Source organism: Podarcis filfolensis (genome assembly GCF_964270895.1).
Source record: "Podarcis filfolensis genome assembly, chromosome: 6".
In the NCBI taxonomy this organism is placed as follows: domain Eukaryota; kingdom Metazoa; phylum Chordata; class Lepidosauria; order Squamata; family Lacertidae; genus Podarcis; species Podarcis filfolensis.
This window is the reverse complement of record NC_139609.1, coordinates 68129153-68154375: the sequence shown is the minus strand read 5'-3', so window position 1 is coordinate 68154375 and position 25223 is coordinate 68129153. Positions and strand designations below refer to the sequence as shown.

Genomic DNA, 25223 nt, shown 5'->3' with positions numbered 1-25223 from the left:
TATCGTGCATAGGCATTTACTTCAATGACAAAATTATATGCTGTTTTGTTTGTCTTCAGGAGGCCTTGTCTATCCTGGTTGATGCCCACAATCTCTTGATGTTCTCTTCAGTCCAAGTTGTAGCAGGCCTTTTACAGCATCAACAGTTTGCTTTCTCCTTCATACTGTTTTTTTAAACTAATTTCTCTGCTCTTGTGTCTTGTTTTTCGCAGCCCAGTGACTTGAGGAAACACAGGAGGAAGCTACTTGTGAGTCTATTGATTTATTTTCTCTTTATGTGTATTCTTGTTCCACTTCTGTAACCACGTTGCCCTTCTGCTCCCTCGCTAACCCTGTCATAACTATTGTCAAGCAGGTCTAGTGCACTAACATAGTGGAGCTGGCTTTATTCTGGGAAACCTCTGTATGCTGAAAAGAGAAGTGGTGGAGGTTGCAAAATATTGTGTTGTTTTAGGTAGGGACTCTTAACTTGCTTATACTACCTTCATTGCTTCCTCAAAATGTTGTTAGCATCTGTCTCAGGAGACAATGAAGGAGTGCGCCTTTGGGGGTGAAGTCAAACCATTGAAGAGTTACAGCGCCTGCTGTGGGAGAGACCTATTTTGTTGCAGCTGAGGCAGATGAAGGCATCCAGTTTTGCTGCTGTGCTGCAGATGCACCATAGTGTTTCTTATCTCTGCATTCCTCACAGCAATCATTCTCCTGCCCACTGCTGTGGCTACATGACATAATAACCTGTTTCCAGGCACTGTGGTCTTCTGCAAGGGATTCCCACACAGCAGGGTTGATGTTGACTGCCTTCATGTTACGTTTGCACACAAAAAGCAGAGAATTGGCTAAATTCTTCCTTAGGGCCGCCAAGTTGCAACCTGGAGAATCTGATTTCACTTTTGTCTTCTGTGTACCTTCTTCCTTTGCGTGCTGTAATGGAATATTACAATCTTCTATAACAGGAAGATCAGAGGAGGAATCGTCAGAAGCAGGGCTGCAGGACAGTTTCCCTCTGCTAATGCTGTTAATGATAAATGTAAAATCAAATTTTTTAGATTGCAACCTAGCAACTGTATTCATCCGTAAAAGATAGTTACACTGAAAATGCTTTAAACAAGAATCTTTGCATAGGAAATTTCAATTATTTGTTATTATAGTTGGCTTAAGGTGAGACATTCAAGATGCTGATGAAAGTTTATCCTGTAGCTGTAATCACAGGTACTATTTGGTTCTCCATGTAAATGCTATATAGATAATTGTATGTCAAGCAGTAAATACACTGCTATTACTGAGTTGGTTGCTGAGGATCCAGTGGTCTTTAACCAAGATACCCTGCACTCAAACCAAGATCTATTGAATGTGCTTTTCTGCTGGAACATATATTGCAGTTTATAGAGTGGTGTAGCTATGCAAATATTATTGTAGATTCATATTGGTCAGTGTCTGTAACATCACTGATAAACATCATAACTCTACCCACCATGACTGTGCCATTATTTATTTTAAAAATAAAGTGCATAAGAGGACCTTAATCTATGATAAGTCACTATGCTGTGCTACGCATACATTGCTAATGTAGTTTTCTCAAGTCTGTGCACCTCCTCAAAGTACATAATGGTTAACCTATGATAGATTAAAAATGTGATCTCTGGGCCGTGCACAGGCAACATCTTCAGTGAGAAAAGAAGAAAACCTTGCCATGTTTTAATTACAGTGGATACAAACATTTTCACTCAAACTTTGTTGCCATTTCCCCAATACATAAACTGGGCACTTCAGACAGTTCCCTGAAACTGCTGTGCTGGTTGTATGGCTGTCAGAGGCATTAGATTAGAGATTGTCAGGTTGAGGCTAGAACTGGTTTGTGGCCGTAACTAAACCTGGAGGATGTATTCTCTGGCTCAGTGGTCCCAGACATCAGTAGTCTGAGAAGAAGAAGAGAATTGAAGCCTGAGGTGCAGTAAATAGAATATACTATTTTGTTCAAGCAAAGGCAGAAGTCCTTCCATCATCCCTAGCTAACAGGACCAGTGGTCAGGGATGATGAGAATTGTAGTCTCAAAACATCTGGAGGGCTGAGTTTGCCTATGCCTGATCTATGCCATGCCCAGGCAGAGACTGATGCACACCCCTGTTTCCCTCTGTAGCCTTAGCACAACCCATGGAACTTCACTGGACCAGTCTCCAGCCTTGTACCCTGAAGTTCCCAATTCTAAGCCTCATAATCCTTAGTATACAGTAGCTATGGCATTATTGATGACAAGGAACTTGTGGGGGAATGTGTGTTGAATTTAGTTCTTTAAAAAATAATTCTTCTCAGGAAGCACTTCTTCACTGCAGTGTTGCAGTCCTTGTGTAGAGCTTAAAACATGGAGAACCAAGAAAAAAGAACCAATTCTCCATCAAGTAAAAAACGTTTTGGTGGGAGAAATCTACAAACCCATTTTATTTTGGCAGGATGTGCTTGCCCTGTTTAACCTTTTTAAATGGTGGCAAAGTGGCTCTTCCTCATAGTGACCCCTCCACACCCATCTAGTTTGGCCAATTATCTTCCACTATTGGTGCAGGATTGGGGCTCTATCTATGAGTGCCCTTAACACAAGGAAGTGTTCCTTTTGCTTCTGAAAAATTACCTCCATACACAGTTTTAGGATTCTAAAAAAGAAACAAAAAACCCTACCAATTTTGCATTCAAAACCCACTCTACATGATGAATAGCATAATTGCAGCCTGGCTGGCTATGGTAGTGTGCATCAGCATACCCCTACCATTCCCTGCATGCTTCCGCCCGCTTCTTCATTTTTATCTGTCTTTGTGTTCAGCTTCAGTGCCGGCCTGTGATTTGTTCAGTGCAAATGAGTTTGGAGATTACTCCTGTTTAAACAGTAGCGTGTATTCTCTCCACCCACCTCCTGTCCCAGTGGCTATGCCTTATGTCTCTAGAAGCATGTTTACTCCCTCTGTTTGGGTTGCTTAGATCTTGCTTGTAGTGTCAGATTCTATTTACTTTAAGGAGAATGCTTTGGGAAAGCCAAAGCAGTTTCCCTTGACTTCCTGGTTATAGTTCAGCATGACAGAAATGGAAGTCCTAAGAAAATCATAACATTGAGAATCGTGTCATATTTCTAAGAGACCGTAAGAGGCTGCTTTGCTGCACCACCAGGGTCTGTGAGAACAATACATTATTTTGGCACATGCTTAGCTTATGTTTACCACTTTTCTCTCACCTTGACTTAGTGCATGCAGTGCTCTTTCAGCCTGCCCCTTCAATTGCTGTTGCTAAGGAGGCATAAGCAGGGTACATGTTCACCCTCCTGTCAATCTCTGGATAGTGCTGATTGAGGATTGTTCCTTGGCTTAGGCAGTAAATTGCCTGCTCCCAGTTGTGGACAACATACTATGGAAGGATACTTCAAGGATGACCCTTATAACAGTGGGAAGCTACTTTGGACCCGATGGTACCAGATGGAAATATGCTCATCTAAATGATGACAACACTTACCTTCTTCAGAGATCTGTGCAGTTTGAATGGTCAGACTCAAAAGCAGCTCTGTATATGTGTTGCTTCTAAGTTAGAGCATAGGCCTTGGGAAGGCAGAAGCTGCTTTCCTTGTTTCTACGATGGTGATGGGTCGCAACCTGTCTCCTCCTTCCTGCTGTTATTGGGCTCCATTCCCTCCCATTAGGGCTACATCACTCCAAGTGACACTGATAATTGTCACTCAGTCATCCAGGCCTTTGGATTAGGGCATGCAGTGAGCAGCAGCCCCCGAAAATGCATGTGACCCTGTTCCACCTTCTCCTTTAATTGAACTGGCAGGTGAGCTATGCTGATGGTGAGTGAGATAGAGATGGGAGGGAGGTGCTTGGACAGGGATCTGCACTCTGACCTCCCCTTATTTGTTCAGTCACCAGCTGGTCGAGATGAGAGTCGAGAAGATAAAACCACCATAAAATGTGAGACTTCTCCTCCTTCCTCACCCAGGACACTGCGGCTGGAGAAGCTTGGACATCCTGCTCTGAGCCAGGAGGAAGGCAAGAGGTATAGGGGACTGACAAGAGAGGGGAGGAGGGGCTCCGCCTACTGTAGGTAGCCAGTAGCGTACTGTATGTTCAGTTACATTGACAGGTGGATCAGAGGTTATGGAAAAGTAATCTGAAATCTTTTCCAATTCAGTTAGGAGAGTGTCACATTGGTGTTGCAGAATAAAGTACATACTTGATCAACATCTACAAAAGTTTCCTGCAGAATAAAGTACTTGATCAAAATCTACAAAAGTTTCCTGTGTCTAAAGCTGATTTTATGTCCCAATTCTGATGAGAAAGGTACCAGAATTAAATGTGTACTGCAGTCTGCAACTAGCTGTTAGAAACCCAAGCATGCACTTTTCATTCCTTTGAGCTCCTTCAAAGATAGATGGCAATAGCTCTTCAGAATGTCCTGTAGATGATCTGACCTTTCCTTTGTGGAGAAAACTCCCAGTAAAGGATTGATGAGGCATAATTGGAACATTGAGGGCACAAGGAGAAGGGGACGACAGAGGACGAGATGGTTGGACAGTGTTCTTGAAGCTACCAACATGGGTTTGACCAAATTGTGGGAGGCAGTGGAAGACAGGAGTGCCTGGAGTGCTCTGGTCCATGGGGTCACGAAGAGTCGGACACGACTAAACGACTAAACAACAACAAATTGGAACATTACATCTAATCACTGAAATGTCCATTAAATGACAGGAATGGTCATGAAAATGTGGCTATAACATCAGCTGTAGTTGAGTGGTTGGGTCAGTGATGTATCTCACCCTTATATGCCCACAACTTTGTTCTTGGCCCTTTGCTTTCTGGCCTGTAAGTATGGCATTCTTTGCTCCTTGATTGCATGGCATGCAAATAGGTGTGAATTTGAGATGTGTGTGGTGATTGTTTTAATGACTGCGGATGTCACAAAGGCAGTGAGACTCCCTAAGGCAGTAAGAGTCTCTATTTAATTCCTAAGAAGGGTGGGGATCTCTGCCAGGTGATAGGTTGGCTCTTCTCCAGACTGTTGGCTGTTATCTTCTCATTGTTCCTCTTAACTTTCTAACAGTACCTCTCCTTCCCATGAAGGCAAAGTTGTTCGGAAATGGAAGACTGATGTTTTCTAAGACTTGTCCATAGGGAATTTCTAGGGTCTTTCTGATAACTATCATTCCCTGTATTTGAAAGAATAACACATCCCTTTACACTAGGGATGGGGGACTGGATCCAACTAGTGAGCCAGATTCCTAATTCCCATACCCGTGCAGGCCAACTTTGACAGTTGGACATAATGATGTCTGGTGGTTGACAGCTGTCAGTGTTCAGAGGAGGATGCTGTAGCCGGCAGATTCTGGAAGCCCCGTTTGGAGGAAGCAGAGGAAAAAATGCTATATTTGGAGGAAGCAATTTGAATGAAAACTGTTTCCTCCCTTGGTTATGCTAGGGAATTTCCAATAGGGAACTCTCTAGTGTAGCCAACCTAACAGGGCTCCCTGTCAGAGCCGTTCAGCCCTGATTGCAGAGGAACAGTTGGGAGCTCACTTTAAATTTCTGATACTTCTTTTGTAGGCATGTCTACATCCCACCCACACCTGATGTCACATACAATATCAGGTGTGGGGTAAGTGGCCATGGGGAATGGCTTCATGGCCAAATAGGGACATGTGTCAGGCTTAATTAGGTGCATGGAGGTTCATCACCCTTCCATAGACAGAACTCCATTTTCTGTCTTTCTCCTGTTTTCTTATCCCCAGTCATTTGGCACATGTGGATGCTGACTGCTGTCCTCCTAAACAGGGAGTGATTGAACAGTTCACTGTGAAATGTATTAGGGATGTTTTTTGTAAAAAGAAGAAATGGGACTGACTCCAAGAGGGCAATAGCATTTACTTACTTGTAGATGCTGACAGACTGAATATCTTGCTGTTTCTTTCACACCCTTTAGCTTTTTAGAGGACCAAGCAAGTAATCCCAGCAGCAGTAACAGCAGCCAGGATTCTCTGCACAAAGGTTCCAAAAGGAAAGGCATCAAATCTTCTATTGGGCGCTTGTTTGGAAAGAAAGAGAAAGGACGCTTGATCCAGCTCAGCAGAGAAGGCGCTACTGGGCAAGGTCTTTGACTCTCTTCACTCCTTCTAAAGAAAGCTTTCTGGGGCAGCTGACCATTTTGGATAGGGTCCTTTTTTCACTCACCCACCCTTAGTAAAAAGGAAAAATAAATGTCAGCCTGGATAGCTCAGTAGGTTAGAGTGCAGTGCTGATAACACCAAGGTTGTAGGTTTGATCCCCGTATGGGATAGCTACATATTCCTGCATTGCATAGACTAGATGATTCTCAGCATCCCTTCCAACTCTACAATTCTATGATTCCATGATTTTAAGTGATAAGATCAGGACGCTATGCCAGTTATACCTTTCCCCTGAATTATTGTAAGACTCAGATTTAATTTCCCTTTAGTACTGGTGTGGATCATCTTTATATGGTGCCCATGTAAGTAAGTAGCATAGTGCAAATAAGGGAGGAAATAAGGACAGGGGAATCAGTGGGGATGAGGAGCAGGTAGCACAAAAACTGTGGAGATCCATACAAGGCACTAAAAGCAAACACTGCAGCCTATCTGAATTTGGGCTGCTTAAAGCATATGGAAATCAGCGTGATTTTAGCAGTCCAACTGTGTGTAGGTTTGTAGCCAAAGTGGATTCTGGAGATGCAGAGCAGATAATAAAGTTGATGGCTTGATGATCAGTTGAAACTGCCCGTATTCACATGTAACACTAAGTCATAGTTAAGTTCTTGGTAGCAAAGGAAATGCAACAACTGGGAAAATGATGCAAAATATTTGTTGGGTAGATAAATTAGCTTATTTTTAGTTTTTGGGGGCCCTAGCACTTGTGAGTCACAATCTAATCTAATTCTTTATCTATTGTGTTTCTCAGTTATGTTGACAGATTCAGAGATAAACATACAGGACTCTCTTGGTCTTGGCAAACTAGGAGCTCAAGCAGAAAAAGACCGACGGCTCAAAAAAAAGTGAGAATGCCTGCTTTAGTATTCCCTTCAGATATGTTGTTTAAACATACTACCTTCAGAGAACATTTATTTGGCTGCCAAATAAAATGTACCTTTTGTACATTGAACACAGAATCTTTGTGTGGTGCAGAGGATTCTGGGAGGTATGCCAGGGTAAATTCTTATGTGGGGCACCAGCCAGCCCTATTAGAACTATCACACTTGGTCTGTAAGTGACTCTAGTTACTTCCTTGCAGCTACACTCTGCAAGAGAGTATTGTTTATCTTTTTAAACCTATGGTTTATTAGGGTAGCTCATGGAATTCTCTCCCAAGGGAGGTGAAACTAGCCCCATTCCAGGTGGCATTTAAATGGGCAGTGAACACACACTACGTGGTTTCTAATGGTGTCTAATATATGACTGGAGGTTTTCCTTCTCGTTTTCATTTCAAGGTTTTAGTTTTATTGTTTGCTACTTGATTTTTTAAAAAAACATAAACCACTTGTTAGGACTGAAAACAGTATAATTTTTTTATATCAGTTTATAAATTACTGGCTGTGAACTGTTGAGTGCACAGCTAGCTAGTAAGGAAATGGTTGTATTACTGCTTACTGCTTCTCCTTCCAGACATGAACTTTTGGAAGATGCTCGAAGAAGGGGCATTCCCTTTGCTCAGTGGGATGGCCCAACTGTAGTCTCCTGGCTGGAGGTAAGCCTGCCTCTAGCTTCAGTTGATTAATGGTAACTAGTAGATGACTTTGGCTCTTTGTAGACAGGTTATTTACCATTTATTTCAATTATTTGACTTAGTGTTTTTTCAAACAACCAGACTCTCTACCACACATTGAAATTAATTCTCGCATCTTCTTTAAAATTGTGTCCCTAAATTAGAATACATTTTTAGCTAACCTATTTGAAGTTGCATATCAATGGTACAGTATTGTGTTGTTAATTTAAAGCAGCTGTCTTTTAATTTCCCACCAGGAGATAAATTGCAGCCTGGTTCCTATCTTCAATAATGGCTTCAGCCTCCCAATTATTCATCTATTTATTTGTTGTATTTGCCTCTGCCAGTTTCAGCAGGTGTGTTGCTGAGAAAATTTTAATTAGATTTGCAATGCATTCTTAAACATGTCTATGCAGAATTCCCAATGAGAGCTTGCTCCTAAGTAAGTTGGTATAGGATTGCAGCCTTATTGTATTGGTTCTTCAAAACAAGTGAACAATTTAATGCTACCATGTGTCACAAGGCTGTAGATCTTTTCTGAGACATAGAAAGTCCATTTGTTTCATGAAAGCATAGATGTATAGTCTATTAAAACAGAAAAAAGCACCTGAAGTTCACTCTAGAGTGGTGAAATTGACTAGACCAGAAACTGCTTGAGTCAATTTCATCACTTTGTTTGTATTGAACTAGGAAAAGCAGCCACAATTAGAAAGATGGAATGGAAAACTTTTTTTTCTCTTGCAGAAAATCTGCCCTTCCCTCTTTCTCTATTTTGTTTATTAAGCTACCAATACTGGACCAAGGCTACTGTCACAATAGTGAGAAATCACTCCTATTGTTCCCTATCAATACTCTCAGACTAACAAAGTGGTTTAACAATAATTCTGCTGTGGGGAAAGATGAGTATCTGAGTAGAGATGTAAACATAAGCTCACCTGTGACCTTCTGTGTTGTAGCTTTGGGTAGGCATGCCTGCCTGGTATGTTGCAGCCTGCAGAGCCAATGTAAAGAGTGGTGCTATCATGTCTGCCTTGTCGGATACAGAGATCCAGAGGGAGATTGGCATTAGTAATGCTCTTCACCGATTAAAACTGCGTTTGGCAATTCAGGAAATGGTATCACTAACAAGCCCTTCAGCTCCACCTACTTCAAGGACAGTAAGTGCTTCATATTGCATTCTTGAGATTAACAAACTGGCCTAGAAAACTGCAGTTGCTCATTCTGCATCCAACGTAAAGGGATAAAACCCAAGCCTAAAGCCTTTTAGTGAGAGGCAGAGTAGTGCAGGCTGTTGCTAGCACATTGTATTCTGGTAACTTTTGTGGTCAGTGTCTGGTAAATCTTGTGCCTCAGGTGTAACTGGTAAAATTGATCCAAGAAGGCTTGGCCCTTACTTCACCTTGTGAGAGCCAGTGGCTTTTACTAGGGGATCATTTAACTTAACATACTTATTTGCTTGGCTGTAGTGGGAGCCTGTAGCCTTTCTGTCAAGATGGCAGGTAAAATTGCTCAAAGGTATTGTACCTTGCCTACCTGTTTTGTCATTGCCAGTAGACAGTTCAAAACAACCTTATCTCTGGCTTGTAGCTGTTCTAGTGCTAGGTGTGCTAGATTTGTCCCTGTAATTAGTGACAGTAACCTGTTCCTGTTCACCCAGGTTTTGGAGGGCTGAAGAATACTAAAACTTACTGTTTTTGGCAACCTTTGATATATTAGTTGTGATTATTTTAGGTTCCGTTTAAAAATATTAAAATTGACTTTTTATTTTCTTGTTTGCTGCCCTGAGCTCCTTTTGGAAGGAAGGGCCAGATAAAAAAATCTAATAAACAGACAAACATTATTTCCAGGGCACTAGCTGGCTTGGTTGTATTTGAAGAGTGCTTGGCTCTCTCAGAAACTTAATCATATTCTTGCTTTGAGTTCCCTGCTTACTGGGTGAGAAGTAGCAATAGGTAGAAATATAAGGACTAACCAACAATATGCTGAGAGATCTCGCCTTCCCCCTTTTTTTCTGAAGAAGCAAAGGGCATGGTGACTTAATGTTTGGCACAAGCAGGGGAGGTGGAAGAAAATGGGGCAGAGCAGACAGTAAGTGGGGCAGTGAGGCACAGGAAATACGGGGCTGCAATTACAGGTCTTCTAATATGGTTGAAAACTCTAAAGAGAACTGCATATTCATTCAAATGGCTTGGTACAATGTCTACCATTTGGGAAGAAAGGAGGTCTTGTTCTTTAAAAGCCTCAAATATTTTTCTGAAGGAACTTAATGTACAAAAAAATCAGGATCTTTTTCTTTAATGTAAATTGAGCATGATTTTTCATAGCATTATTTTCATTTCCACAGCCACTGAAAACTATTTTCACCCATACATTAGCCATGGTTTAATTTAAGATGACTTCAGATTAAAATGCTTTACTGACAAGATCACAGTTGTTCTTCCCTTCTCATTAATTTATGTCATCTTTCCCCCTAGTCATCTGGAAATGTTTGGGTGACACATGAAGAGATGGAAACTATGGCAACTTCAACCAAAACGGTAAGATTCTTCTGTGTGATAGTTTCCTTTGTATAATTTGTCCTTCAGTGTCTGAGATCCCTGCCATCTCATCCTCATAAAAACAGGCAGGGAAATAATTTTGCATCTAATAAAAATGTAAGGCTTTTTCAGGACTAATACTACAGTATACCTATTTCAGCATACAGTCATACCTCTTTTTGCAAACACTTCATGTTGTGTTTTTCGGGTTAAGAACGCGGCAAACCCGGAAGTGTTTACTTCGGGTTTCACTGCACACGCAGAAGCGTTCTACATGGTTCGCGCATGCGCAGAAGCATTCTGCGCAGTTCGCGCATGCACAGAAGCGCTCTATCATGCTTTGCACATGCGCAGAAGCGCTGCTCTGATTACAGACTTTTTGGGGTGTGGAACATATCGTGTCCGCAACCAGAGGTACCACTGTACTTTACTCATGATAAGAGGTTGGTTCAATTTTGGCCAGGTGATTCACTTCTTTGATAAAAATACAAACTGTATTGTTGTTCAGGACACTGTTCGTATTGTTGAGGGTTCAACAATCTTTGAGCCACCTTTGGTGTTTACTCCATTGGAAATATGAGCTATAACTAAATATATTATTCTTTTCTATCAGGTAAACATGACCCACAATATTTAGGAACCCCCTCAGTATGCATGGTAACTGACTTATTCTAGTTAACTGTAACTTTTAAGAACATATGCTTAAGCTTGATTATTTTTCTTCCCTCCCATTCCCCTTCTCTTGTGTGTCATGTCTTTTTAGATAGTGAGCCTGAGGGCAGGGACCATCTTAGAACTGATTTTTGAAAGTTGCTTTGAGAGCCTTTTTGGTTTGGCAGGTTATGAATCCTGTAGATTATTAATAATAAATAACAGTAAAGGGTCTCTTTTAAGATGTATCCATAAAGGGTGGCTGGCAGCTGTGCCTTTGCCCAGCCAATATTTATGTAAGGTGACTGGCAGGTTTCTTGCTCTTAATTAAGCAGATACAAGTGCAATGTATGTGGGTTATGCCTAACAAGAAGCACATTCATCTGTTTCATGTAGTTGGTAACTTGCTGTTCACCTATTTGTGTGGTGACTGCAGCCATAGGTAGCTAGCAGTTGTTCACCGGCACATGTCAGCATCATTTCCTTTTTTGTATTTACCGCTTGAGAACACTAGTGGTTGAAGATGAAAGGTATACATTTATCAGGAAAACAAATTAATTTGTGGCTATTGACATATTGTGGCTACTGTTCACCCACGTCAGCCTGGGAGAAGAGGAGAGTTTTTGTCTGGCACCTAAAGATATATAACGAATGTGCAAGGCAAGTCTCCCTGTGGAGAGCATTCCAGAAATGGGGAGCCATCCCAGAAAAGGCCCATTTTTGTGCTGCCACCCTCCAGACCTCTTGTGGAAGGGAGCACATGAAGGAGGAACTCAGATGATGATTGCAGGGATGGTGTCGGTTAATATGGAGAGAGGTGGTCCTACGGTATTTTGGTCCCGAGCCTTTTAAAGGTCAAAGCTATCACTTTGAATTGGACCAGGAAACTAATTGGCAGTCAGTGCAGTCAGACCAGGATTGGTATTACATTCTCAAACCCTCTTGCCCCAGTGAGCAACCTGGCCACAGAAATTTGTACCAGATGAAGTTTCCGAGCTGTCTTCAAAGACAGCCTCACATAACATGCATGGCAGTAATTTAACCTAGAGGTTACCAGAACATAGACAACAGAAGTTAGGTTATCCCTGTCCAGATAGGGGTGCAGCTGGGCCACCAGCCGAAGCTGATGGAAGGCACTCCATGCCACTGAGGCCACCTGAACATCAAGTGACAATGGATCCAGACTTACCCTCAACCTGCGTACCCACTATTTTAGAGGGAGTGTAGCTTCATCAAGAACAGGCCACCACCCCTCCATCCGGTTTAGGGAACCATCTACTAACAGTGCTTATGTTCACACTGCCCATTTTAATAAGTCTTTTAAGAATGGATGTTAATGCTTTTGTTACTATGCAGTGCATTTTTGTGTTTTTATTTTGTAAACTGCCCTGTGTGAATGGTGATATAGAAATTTAATAAACAATCAATCAATCAATCTCCAGGAAGTTTCATCTGTTCCTTCCTTTAGTGCAGCATCTGTTATTTATCTCTTGAGTTTTGAATATGCCTCTCTGTTTGAGTCATGTAACACTATGGTGGCATGTGCAGTATAATATGACTCTTTTGCTCATTATTGAGAGATTCAAAATATTGCCTACAGTGAGATCCCTCATGTTATGCATACTGAAGAATGAGAGCCTGAAAGTGAAATCATATTTGTGCTTTTACCATGTGTGTGGTCTGTGTGTGAAAGTATCCTGATTATTTTGTTTTACACTCATTGGAGAACCACTGTGGTGTAATGGTTGGAGTGTTGGATTATGACCTGGGAGACCAGAGTTCAAATCCCCACCCACTGGGGTAACCTTGGATCAGTCACTTTCTCTCAGCGTACCCTACCTCACAAAGTTGTGAGGATAAAATGGAAAGGGAACAACCATGTACTGCACCTTGAGCTTTTTGGAGGAAAAGGTGGTATCTAAATGTAGTAAATGAAAATAAAATAAAGGACTCTCTGCTTGTATCTTAAATATTGTCAGCCCCCATATGGTGATAACTTACTTTGCCTGTTGTTTTGTTGACATGCTGCATTGTTACATTTAGGACACTGAGGAGGGCAGTTGGGCACAGGTGAGACTTGTATATTATCTTGCCTTTTTCCACTGTGCTTAGAGACACAGAATTATGTGAATGGTCAGAACACATCAAAATTGATTCCACAATGACACTTACAATCTGATTATATCACCTTGCTTTGGTTTTGTTTTGTTTCAATAAGATGGGAAGACTTTTCTCAATGAAGACAGATGTAGAATGCTCTTAACCCTGCTTACACTTTCTGATTACTAATGCTATACAGTTTTCTCCAAATAGAAAAAAGTTTCCATAATAAAAGAGAGCTCTCATTTCTCACCCCCTCACCTAGTCCATTGCAGCTATAGTTTTGCAAACCATACAGATCTACTCTATTGATTTACTGCTGTTTCCCACATTAATTTTAGTATTCCTTGTTCTCAGCCGGATTTGGAACACCTCTAAATTCCTGTGCAAAGGGAGCAAATACCTGGGGCCCTTTGCTTCCTTACCAGATGTGTCCTCATTTTGCCAATAGAAGGCAGACATAATAAAATTCTGGCATGCATGACTAGGCCATCACTGCTTCCTTTCTTTTCAAATATTTCTTCCCAATCACTGGAAAGTCTGAAAGTAGATACAGGGTAGAGATAGATTCAGACCCTTCAGTTTATCCAAACCCTTCAGTGCGAATGGCTGATCTTCAGTGAGAACTGGCTTCAGTGGGAAGTATGTATAATAGAGCCCACTGCCCTAGGTCTTTAGACTTAATAGCAGGACCCAGAAGCCACTGCATCCAAATGAGCTTGTAAGGAAGGATCCCTGCACAGTACTTTGTAGCTTTGTTCCTTATATTTTGTGGTATATTTCTGCCCAAGGGGCTGAAAATGGAGCACAGATTATGTATGTTTTATTCATGATTAAGGTTTTCAAGATATGCAATATTTAGGACACTGGTTGATCCAGACAACTTGCCAATGTGGTATCACCAACAATATGAGAATCTCTCATCTTTGTGATAATCATTATCACATACAATAGTGTGTATATATTATCAAGGCATCAATAAACAATCAAGATAAATCCAAGACATGAGATTACTGTACCTTTATTAAATTATTCTAAATTACATTTCTGAGACTTCCCAATAGGATTCTGTTAATGCTTCTGAGGAACCTGCTCTTACATTCTTCTTCTTTACTTTCAAAGACATTGGCTTATGGGGACATGAATCATGAGTGGATAGGGAATGAATGGCTTCCTAGTCTGGGTCTCCCACAATATCGCAGCTATTTCATGGAGTGTCTTGTGGATGCACGAATGCTGGATCATCTGACTAAGAAAGATCTTCGAGTGCACCTCAAGATGGTGGACAGTTTTCACCGGTAAGCAAATTCTTGGAGGGTTATTGTTTCATCCCAGGAAACTAGAATTTCTTGCAACCAATTTAAGAATGGTTTAATGTGCTCATTTCCTGTCCCGCCCCCATCTGAATTTATCTCACCTAAACATACAGTTTATTCTTTTGGAGTGAAGCACATTGATGAAGTTGAGGTTGATTTGTGTGTTTACTATATGTATTAGAAATTGCATGTTATAATATACTTAAAGCAAAAGGGGAGATGAGTGCAGTGGTTATCATTTGCAGTGAAACTACAATATATTGCTATGCATATTTGCCACAGACTTTAAAAACAGCAACAAAACCTTTGGAAATAGATGTGAAGAGTTTCACCTGTTAGCATAAGTAATTGGGGGGGGGGACAGAAACACATTTTGGGTTGTGTGGTTTATACAGCGATCTGAGATGGTTACAGTTCATTCTCAAGCCTTATTTGTGTAGAATTAGATGGCACAGTTAGGATTAGCCCTGCTGAATAGTCCAGAGCACTGTCTTAGGCTTCCTTTTAGTTCTTAGGATTTGTGGTTGCCACCCTCCTTAAACCTGTCAGGCTTTTGGAAATCTGCAACAATCACGCAGAAGGAGCTACTCTCTTCTTTGCCTGTTTATGCCTGACTGTGCTCTTAATAGGGCCAGATGCTTTGGGGCTTTTGCTACAGCTGCTTCTTTTCCCCTTCCTTCCTTCCTTCCCCCCTCAATTCTACACCTCTCCCTCAACAGTTGTGCTTTATCTCTGTCCACTGGCAGAGGAGACAGACCTTGTTTATCACTGGTTGAGCCTTCAAGGACTCACAGAGGCATGGCACAAATGCTGCAACCTCCTCACAGTGTGTTATAATTGCTGCAATTAAATATAATAAATGATGTTTCAAATAGTAAGATTTTGGTTTGAAATGCATTGAAGTAAGTGCTGTATTGTATCATTGCAGCACAAGCCTGCAGTATGGTATCATGTGCCTGAAAAGACTAAACTATGATAGAAAAGAGCTGGAGAGGAGGCGGGAGGAAAGTCAGCATGAAATCAAAGGTAGGTAACAATGAAGAGACCTGCTTGTGGCAGGCTTCAAAGGAACAGGAAATGAGACTGAGCTCTTGATGCCATTTTGCTTTCCCCTTCTTGAGGCATCATCAGTGCTGTTTTACAAACTCAACATTTGTCAGTTGCAGAGAAGGGGAATCTGGCATCTCCTCTACTTCTATTACTTCTAGAGGCTTTTCAGCCACTGAAAAACTGTTGCTGTCAGATGGTACCTGCATTTCTTCATTATAGTTTTCTGTGGATTTATCTTTATTGGTTGGCTCATGTTTACTACATGGTTGGGGCACCAGCCTTCTATGTTCTGCATTTTAATTTTGTCCTCCTGGGATTTCTTCCTTCAATGCTAGAGCTCTGACCATTCTGTTTTTGGTGTATGATAATGTGAACAAATGAGACTGCTGCACTTTGGGCAATGTGACTGATAGGTGCAAGCTTAGGCAAATGCTATAACCTGTCTGTTTTTAATCTTGTGGCTTCCATTGCAAACTTTAAACAATATATCAGTCATTGTGCTTTTTTCTATTTTTTCTTAACCAACTTATGTGGACTTAAATATTGTTGTGCTTTGTCCTGAATGTATGGCTTCACTTCCTTCTAGATGTGTTGGTTTGGACCAATGATCAAGTAATTCACTGGATTCAGTCTATTGGGCTTAGAGAATATGCAAACAATATTGTTGAGAGTGGAGTCCATGGAGCCCTCATAGCATTGGATGAAAATTTTGATTATAATAGTCTGGCACTTGTGTTACAAATACCCACTCAGAACACTCAGGTAGGAAACTGATGTTTTTAGGATGACCATTATATGTTTCTTTTTAAAGAGATCTGAGTTGGATGTGTTTTTATTAGTGGCAGCTGGCATCTCCAAAAAATAAGGAGTCTACAACTTTGCCTGCTAAGTTACTTCCCCTGCGTGCCTCATTTGGTTGATTCTCCCCAACACTGTTCCTACTGACTTCACCTATGGAAGACCCCGGCCACCCAACTTATTGGCCAGGCAGAATGACATAGTGCTGTTGTCTTCATTCCCTGTTTATGAGCTTCCCAAAGGCATTTGTCTGGGCACTGTTAAAAACAAATTTCTGGAATAGATGGAGACAAGTGATTTGTCCTAGGCCACAAACTAAGTTACAGAGCTGGGATTGAAGTAGCAAACATCAACCACTTGCTTGGCCCTACAATTGTGCAAGCACAACATCTATTTCAACATCTATTTCACTGAAGGCAAACTAGTGAAGCTGAGAAATGAATGACTTGCCCCAAAGTGCATACTGCATACAAGGCAGAAAGTCTAGCTAGTCCACCATCCCTTTCCCCACAGTGGTTAACCAGCTGCTTTGGGAAGAATACAAACAGGACATAAAGGCAATAGCCCTTTCCATGGAGAGAAAGCAACTTTCAAGAAATATTTCATTTACTGTGACTGGAAATTTGGCAGCACTGTTAGTGTTGTTTTTGTTTTGATAGACAACTATTATTGGCTTATCTAATACTTTTTGCAGGCACGACAAGTGATGGAGAGAGAATTCAACAATCTGCTTGCCTTGGGCACTGATAGGAGGCTTGACGATGTGAGTACAAAGTACTATCCTCTGACTAAAACATGCTGGGAATTTGAGAAATTTTGGGCCCATACTGTTGGCTAAGAAACTGATGAAGCAAGAGAAGTGTTGCAAGTAGGACTGGCAGTGCAGTTATCTTCTGTGAAGGAACATTGTAAGTGCTGAAATTCTGTTCATGAAGAGAGCAAGTGCATTTGGTAAGCCAGAAAGATTTCAACTTGCAGACAGGTCTAGGATCCCCTGTTATGAAATTGTCTGCTGTGAGAAGAGCTGGAACCCAGACTGCCTTCTCACTTCTTATGTGAGAAAGGATTGGTGTTAGTAGAGCCTATGCTGCTTCCTTTTTTTTTTTTTGTAAATCTGCAAGGAAATTCTGCTTGCCATTCACTTGTGCATTGGCTCCAACAAACCTGCTCTTCTTTCCTTTAGGAAATGTAATACCATCCCCGCATGAATGTTCCTATTTTAGTTTCCCATAAACCATTTTCTGTTGAATAGGACTATAAACTAAAATCTGAGCAGCAACATGGTTGCATACATTTTAAATCCATCCCACTAGTCAAAATGATGTAAGTATGTTGATAGACAAAAGCTCAGTCTGTGGACTATCTGAAATCTACTCCCCTAAGTAGTAGGAATCATTGTTTTCATACTGCTCTGGACAAAGCTCTGAAGACCAGTGATGTTGAAAACACTCCTACCTTCAGCTGGGACCTCCTAGCCCTCCTTTGTCATAACTTCTTGTGAACCAAACCCCATGAGGCGAGGAGCTGCTCTCCCTGTCAACAGCATGATCTTGTACTATTGTAACAGAAGTGAGTTTACACAGACACATTGCTCTGTGGAGTACAACCTTTTTGTATGCTTTGTGAATCACTGTCACACTGCTTGGTGTACCAAAGTTATCTGTATTGGTCAGTCAATAAATTATAAACACTGGACTGGAAATATATTGAAGGGTTTCTTTAAACTTGGGGATCTGGGAACAACTTGATGTAGTTGACAGTTCTGGCTGAGCCTTTTAAATAATCATTATAAGATCGTATCAACACACATCTTGCAGACATAGTTGAGGGAGGGATATGGGAGGGAGGATGGAGTATCTCCTGGAATGCTTAGTGCAACAATAGAAGACACTAACTGTTCCCTCAGTGATCCTAGAGCAAAGCTATAGGTGACAGTAGCGCATCCTAACACAGGTCATGCCAAATTCTTCTAAAGCAAAGGGCAGTATGGGGAGTTTTAAAGTGCAGCATGGGGAGGCAGGAGGGAGAGTGAAACACTTACTTGCCCTCCCCTCACATCTTCTCCCCAGCAGTTTTTCTACCAAGAGGAGTTACTTTTGGCCAGAAATTAGCTATTTCATGGGGAAAGTAGTGCACGGGTATACTTCTTACGGAACTTTGGTTGATTGCAGCTGCTTGTTGAGTGTAAGCCTGAGGGTTTCCTCAGTGTAATGCATGAAATGATCCATTCATGAGAAGAAACTCTGAAGTGAAGCATTATTCAAGGACAAGGGTAAGGTATGGATTTCGCCAGCAATCTGTTGCATTTTCAGGAAGGGAATGTATCAAGTGAAAAGAACTGGCACGCACCTGAGCATTGCATGTGCATTTACCTCACTGAAATGTTGGCTGTATAGGAATACTATTATAGATAAACATACAAACATCTGGGGACCCAAGCTTGAAGACCACCTGTTTAGATGATGAATATTACCACCTAAAATTTCAAAGTGGAATAGAAATTATTCAAATGGTTCCCCAAAGCTGAAAACTCTATTCTCTGTTCAAGAAGAAAAATCTGGTATATATACGTACTGGTTACCTATCTGGTTTCTCTTGATGGTGCATCCTTCTTATCCATAACTGCATTCGGCTGCTTTAGGATAAAATCTGTGGTACGCTCAGTTGTCTTTATGTGAGTTAGGCAATATATCCTTTTGTGACTTAGTCCTCATAAAAAACAGTAGCAACAGCTGACAGTGTACCACTTCCTGCATGGGCTGAATATTCTGGAGTACTTTGGAGTTATTTTTCAAGTGGTTCTGTTATTCCACTTCAACATTTACACTCATAAGATTTTGCAAGCTATTCTACTTTCTCATGTAGAGTCATCTTGACACTAAGATTATCACATAGACTATCCATAAAATATGCCCTGAGGAATGTGTATGTGTTTTTGATGCTTCTAAAGCACTCATAATGTGCAAATTGTAGGTCAAAAATAAAAACCCTTGTGAGGATCTACTCATTCTAAAGGGGTGATCCACTGTTTACAGAGTGAAGAAATACCAGCGGCTTAATCTTTAAAGCAACATTTTTCTACAGAGAGATAATCTCTGTGCAGGTAATATTTACACCATGTACACCACAATTTTGGAAGGCAATAGCTTTATTTTGTCACAGTTACTCGTGATGGAAACTGGTGTACAGATCAGATTCAATGTTCATGTAACTGAAGCAAAATCAAATACTGTGCCATTTTCAGACATCATTACTATGCACACTTTTATTTTCACCAAAGTGTTGGTTTTGAAGGCAGAAAATCCAAACTTTCTCCAGTGGGTAAATGTATAATAAACTATATCATCAAAAATTTACAACCATTTAATGAAATTGCACAATCTACTACCTGAGGTTGGCTGCAGCCTAGTGGTAGGGCAGCTGATGATAAGCAGATCATAAAGTAAGAAGCAACATTCTCTAGGAGAGGAGAGGACACATAGGATGGTATGTTCAGCTTTCCACAATATAGGGAAGGTTCTGTCAATCAGATGCAATGGATTCTGTACCTTCAAATCTTTGGAGATGGAGGAAGTTTCTAAGTGATATACAGGTAAGCACACAGATCTCTGTGAGCTTCAGTACTGGTAAGTATGTTGCAAATTACTGTATAGAGACCCATAATCTCCACTTCAGAAATGAAATCAAATAACCTGGCTATCACAGCATAACTAATACATTTTAGCCCAGAATAGGAGCATGTGCTTTGTATGCACTATTTGTAGCCCAGCCCAAATTTTGCAATTGGGAGGAATTCAATATCACAGTATTACGAACTTTCTGTCTATGCAAGCGTTTCAGTTTGCCAGATGGAACAATAGCCCCTTCCCTCCCACGCTGTTTCAGAGGTTCTCTTGACTGCCCTCCAGAACCAATTTGGGGGGGGGAGTATGGAGGAAAAGCCCCTTGCACATGGTTAGGTGAACTCCACCCATTACCTTTTTGGCCCCAGAAGGAAGTTTAAAATAAAATAAAATAAAATCCCAGGGTTTTAAATGTATTGCTAGTTTAGTATGCTGTCACTTTGATCTTGCATTTTATCTCATTTTTGTCATTGAGCATCATTGCTGAAGGGTGGTGTATAAACCAACAAGCCTTCCCCCAGTGTCTCAGACAGCATATATGGGAATTATCGCACTTTATCTCTTTGCAGTGGATTAGATAGAGGATGTGTGACTGGTTCAAAGTTACTCTGTGGTTTTTGTAGCTGAGCTAGAATTTGAACCCAGGTCTGACCACATCACATCCAACATTCAATCCTCTGTGCTACAATGGGAATGGGCTAGAGGGGAGAAATCCCCCAGATACTCACTCTGATCTCCATGTACCCAATTTCTACTATCTGAGGTGGAGTGATAGTTACAGGCCAAAGGCCGGGTTATAGAGGAAAGGTTTTGCCTGGTACTTAAAGATAGATAATGATGGTGCCAGGTGAACCTCCATGAGGAAAGCATTCCACAAATGAAGAACCACAGAAAAAGCCTATTTTTGTGTTGCCACCCTCTGGACCTCTGGTGGAGGTGGCACATGAAGATCATGATCCACAGGGTCCCCATCAGTTCATATTCAACAAGGTTTATACACCATTCAATTAAACATTAAATAAATCTCTCAGAGGTTTGCAGCAAATAGTATAAAATACTCATAAGAAACTGCTGAAAATATCAGCAGACTTTAAAAACAAGTAGACATAATAAAATGATCAAATTATATAAATAAGATCTGAGTTCACATAATGAAAATACATGTCTGGGTAGGCTTTCCTAAAGAAAAAAGTTTTTAGCTTGTCTTGAAAACAGTACCACCAAGTTGCTTGCCTGATATTAATAAGCAGTCAGTTCCAGGGCTTAGGTATTGCCTCAGTAAAAGACTAATTCATCGCAAGTGTGGAACAGACATTATATAGCACATATAAAAGTTGGGTGGTCAAATGGGCACAAATGGGTTAGGTGATCCTTCAAGCAAACTGGTCCTAAGCTGTTGGCAGCTTGATATATTGCCAGTAATATCTTGAATTTGTTCTGCTAACAAATTGGCAGCCAGTGCAGATCTTTGACCAGTGTTATAATATACTGATAAGGTCTCCTGTCAGTAATCATGCTGCAACATTCTTTGTTAACTGTGGCTTCCAAATTCAAGGACAAAGGAAGCCCCATGTAGAGTGCATTGCAGTCATCCACTCTTGAAATTACCAGTGCCTGGACAACTGTGGTCAAGCTATCCCAGTCCATCAATGGCAACAGCTGTTGTACCAGCTGGAGCTGATAAAAGGTGCACCGAGGCTGCCTACGCCTCTAGTGACAAAGCTTACATCCCCATTAGACTACGTAGTTTCAGAGTGCAGCCCTCTCTACAGCAGGCAGTTGACTAGTTTCTCAGAAACTGGGACCACGTGCCCAGAGCACCTTCATCTTTTGGGGACTCAAATTCAGTTAATTTTCCACAACTAGCCCACAGCAGCATTCAGGCACAGAATCCCCTAATTCTGATATGAAAAAACTGTGCTTAGTATCATCAGCATACTGATAGCACCATGCTCCACATTGCCTTATCCTCTAGTATTAGAGCTAAAATAGTACCCTGCAGCACTCCTTAGCATAACTGCCTGGCGTCTAAAAAGGACTCTTCTAATGATGGTCTTGTAGATAGTGCTGGAGCCATTGTAACACTGTGCCCCAATTCCCATCCCATAGAGCTGATCCAGTAGCATGTACAGTAGCATGTGCTACTTTGGAGGAATAAAACCCCTGCTCTAGCCCACTTAGCACAGTGCTGTATTGTGTTTCCTTCTCAAGGGCATTCCTAGGAGACTCTGCTGGCACGAATAGTTTTCTCTTTTGCAGCACTGGAGCTGCAGACTACTCTGCTCATCCATAAAGGACTCTGCCTAGGCAGTAAATGTCCCTCATCTGTCTTCAAAATCTAGTTACTAACCTTGTGGCTTCCTAAGGCACTAATACTTCTCTCCCCAACTCTTGACTGAACTGTCTGTCTGGGGAGAAGAAATGTATTATGCTCCTTGAGGGGCATTTATTAATCTACTTAAGGGATGGGCAAACTCTTTTCTGTCAGAAGCTGCATTCACGTGGGGATAATTTGGGGGGACTGCATGCTGACTCTCTGGGCAGGGCTAAAGCCAGTGATGAGTGAGACCAGAGCCAAAAGTGGACACGGTCACCATTTCTCTCTTTTTCTGACACACTCTCCTCTCTCCCCTTTCTACTCAGTAGGCTGCTGGGGAGAGACAGATCACACTTTCCAGAGGCCTGAACAAGTCACTTGCACAGGGCTTTTGAAATTAGGCTTGTGATTGCCCACTTCTGATCTACTTCAAGGTTTTTAAGGTGTAGAACATGAGTTCTACCATATTCAAAGCTGAGCACCCATAATTTTAAGGAATAATTTAGTGAAGGAGTGGGCATTGCATTTTGTTTGGTCAAGCCACCCAGAAAGCTGTTCTGCTGTTGCCATTTTGAATACAGCTGAAAAAAATGAGCATGGAAGTTTTGAAGGGAGTATGGCAATGCCATATACAGAGTTTGGTTTAAAGTTTTTAAGTGTTTTTAAATAAGTAGCTAGAGAGAGTACATTACGGGGACTTCCTCCCTTTTGGAAGAGGGAGAGAATGTATCTCGCATAATATTGCATCTCATAGTACTAGTCCATCCCATAATAACAACCAATTTCATGGTATTTTCAACTGGCGATGCATTTAAATTTTAAAACATTTATTCTAAGGCAGCTAACTAAACAGAGAATACACACGCAATAAAAAAAGTTACAAATACTATGAAAAAATGGAATGCATTGTTATTAAAAAGAAAAGCAGCCAATGATGAGCTGGTAAAACCATAAGAATAACCACTGCAATTAGTAAAGCAGGTTTCATTTAACCCACTAAAGATATAAGAAAGAAGGCTTTCACACTGCGGTGGAAGGCCATCAAAGAAGCAATGAGGCAGACTTACCTGGGCAGGGAGTGTCAGAGCCTGGACTCAGCCACTGAACAAGTCCGCTCCCTCCTCACAGAGAGCAGAAGGGCCTCTGTTGATGACCATAATACTCAAGGACGCTTGTATTGGGAAAGGCAGGTCTTTGATTTTCAGAAAATAAAGAATGACAAGGAAATGGTAATTTTGCTCTGAACTTGTGAAGACCCTGGCCTGTGTTTATTTATTTAAGCTATTATATACGTGGCTTTTCTGGCTAAGTTTCCCAAAGCTACTTACAGCAGTAGAATAGAATATTAAAAATCAAATAAAACACTAAGAATACCCAGTAGCTTTAAGAACCAATAGAAGGCCATAAAAATAGTCAACTCTACTATTCAACATCATTGAATGCCTTCTAGAATAAACATGTTCTTGTGCCTTTAAAAAATGGGAACACCTCTGATCTCTCTAGAGGGAGAATTCCACAGGTGTGGCATCACCATTGGTATTCACCAGTCAGAAACTGGCTAGTGACAGGCCAGAGAGAATAGCTCTGGATGCTGAACTGTGAAACCTGTACAATTTATGTGAGTGAATATGGATCATGATTGCTAAGATTTCACCAGCTTAACATTATTGGCTTCTATTGTAAAAATCCATTTTGGGAGCCATCAATGCAAACATGAAACTAGCGTTCCAATTGCTTTGATTGCCTTAAAAATGAATATATCTCTTTTAATGAGGTGTTTTAATTTTACCTCTGAATTTGAATCTTCAGCAGCTATCTATGTGCTTAAGCAACCTATTTACCATTAGCAATATGCAACATTTTTGTTTTAGAGGTCACAATGAAGAAACTTCAAAAGGAAGAAAATAAGGGGCTATGAGGAATAATGACACTGGGCAATCTTCTTTGGGTTATCACACTCTGAAATCATCTTTTGTGATGAATTTTTAAAATTTTAAGAGGGAAACATCTAGGGGTTCAAGGCAAGGAGGCTGCATTTAGAAAACTCAAGGCAAACGTTTTTTAAAAAAACTGATACTGAATCAGAAACTTTGACACCAGATTAGAAAGTACGTAAAAAAGGGATTTGGTCATTTCAAGTAAACAACATCTACTGTTGTTATTCTGGCAAGTTAACTCTTATTTCTATTTGAAGCAAATTGAAGGAAAATTGAATTCTTTCACATTTCTGTTAATCACCATCAGCATCCCAGTATTTGTCAGTGAGTGAAGGAAAGAATAAAGTCTGCAAGGGCTTCTCATTAATTTTCCATAACTGTGTTCTGCTTAACTTTCCTTGTATCTGCGATAGAATTATCACTTGACCAAGACAAATGCTGGTTTAAAACACTATTGGTATATTGTTATCTTCATTATCCCACTTCGTAGGATGGCCAAATTTCTAGATTGTTTCCATAGGGAAAGAGAGACAATTTCTGAAAAGTATGCGACTCAGTTAGAAAATTAGAATATAATCCTTGAGAGATTTCTTACTGTGAATGCTGAGGTTTTTGTACTATTTGACCCTATAAAAAGGAGATTGAAGGCCTATTCACACAATTTCATTGAGCTGATTTGTGCTGTGTTCAGCATGAAATATAGAAGTGAGTGATTATTTCATCCAAATCCTAGTTTGCAACTGAATCCAAATTTATTACAATACCACATGTTAACCCACTTTCAAAATCTTTGCATCAGTGTAGTCTATGTGAGTTGAGGTGGATAAATAATGAAGTAATCGCACAACCTACTTTATCAACATGCCTATTTGGTAATGAAGATTCAGCCAGTGGACAAAATGTAGAAGAAACATGGGTTCGGCATGCCACACTGAGCTAATTAAGAACAGATATACACCAGTATGTGGAAGACTAATTGCAGGAAACAAACTGTGCACTGTGGAGTCTTGTCTTAAAGTTTCAGGGGAGGCCAGTTTGATGCCAGGGTACTCACTGATAGCACAGAAGTTGTGTGCCAAAGAGCAGGATCATGGCAAAATGGGTAATCTGGTCAGAGTCAACTCTGCTTGATCCCAGCCAGGAAAGCA

The 25223-nt window shown here is 40.9% G+C and overlaps 1 protein-coding gene across 13 annotated transcripts in view; it reads left to right on the top strand.

Annotated features, from left to right (window-relative positions):
• Window positions 1-25223, top strand: part of PPFIA4 (PTPRF interacting protein alpha 4) — a 108674-nt gene that overhangs the window by 78353 nt on the left and 5098 nt on the right. For 6 of the 13 annotated variants that reach the window (XM_083617321.1, XM_083617317.1, XM_083617311.1 and 3 more), the window contains 12 exons: window positions 213-248; window positions 3900-4033; window positions 5954-6120; window positions 6946-7039; window positions 7647-7728; window positions 8703-8903; window positions 10221-10283; window positions 12978-13004; window positions 14157-14332; window positions 15279-15376; window positions 15987-16162; window positions 16893-16961. In XM_083617321.1, the coding sequence (XP_083473447.1) occupies window positions 213-248; window positions 3900-4033; window positions 5954-6120; window positions 6946-7039; window positions 7647-7728; window positions 8703-8903; window positions 10221-10283; window positions 12978-13004; window positions 14157-14332; window positions 15279-15376; window positions 15987-16162; window positions 16893-16961 (1323 nt within the window). Of the gene's footprint in view, window positions 1-212; window positions 249-3899; window positions 4034-5953; window positions 6121-6945; window positions 7040-7646; window positions 7729-8702; window positions 8904-10220; window positions 10284-12977; window positions 13005-14156; window positions 14333-15278; window positions 15377-15986; window positions 16163-16892; window positions 17901-25223 lie in introns of those variants that run through there. The other 7 variants (XM_083617312.1, XM_083617323.1, XM_083617319.1 and 4 more) reach the window with 2 other exon arrangements.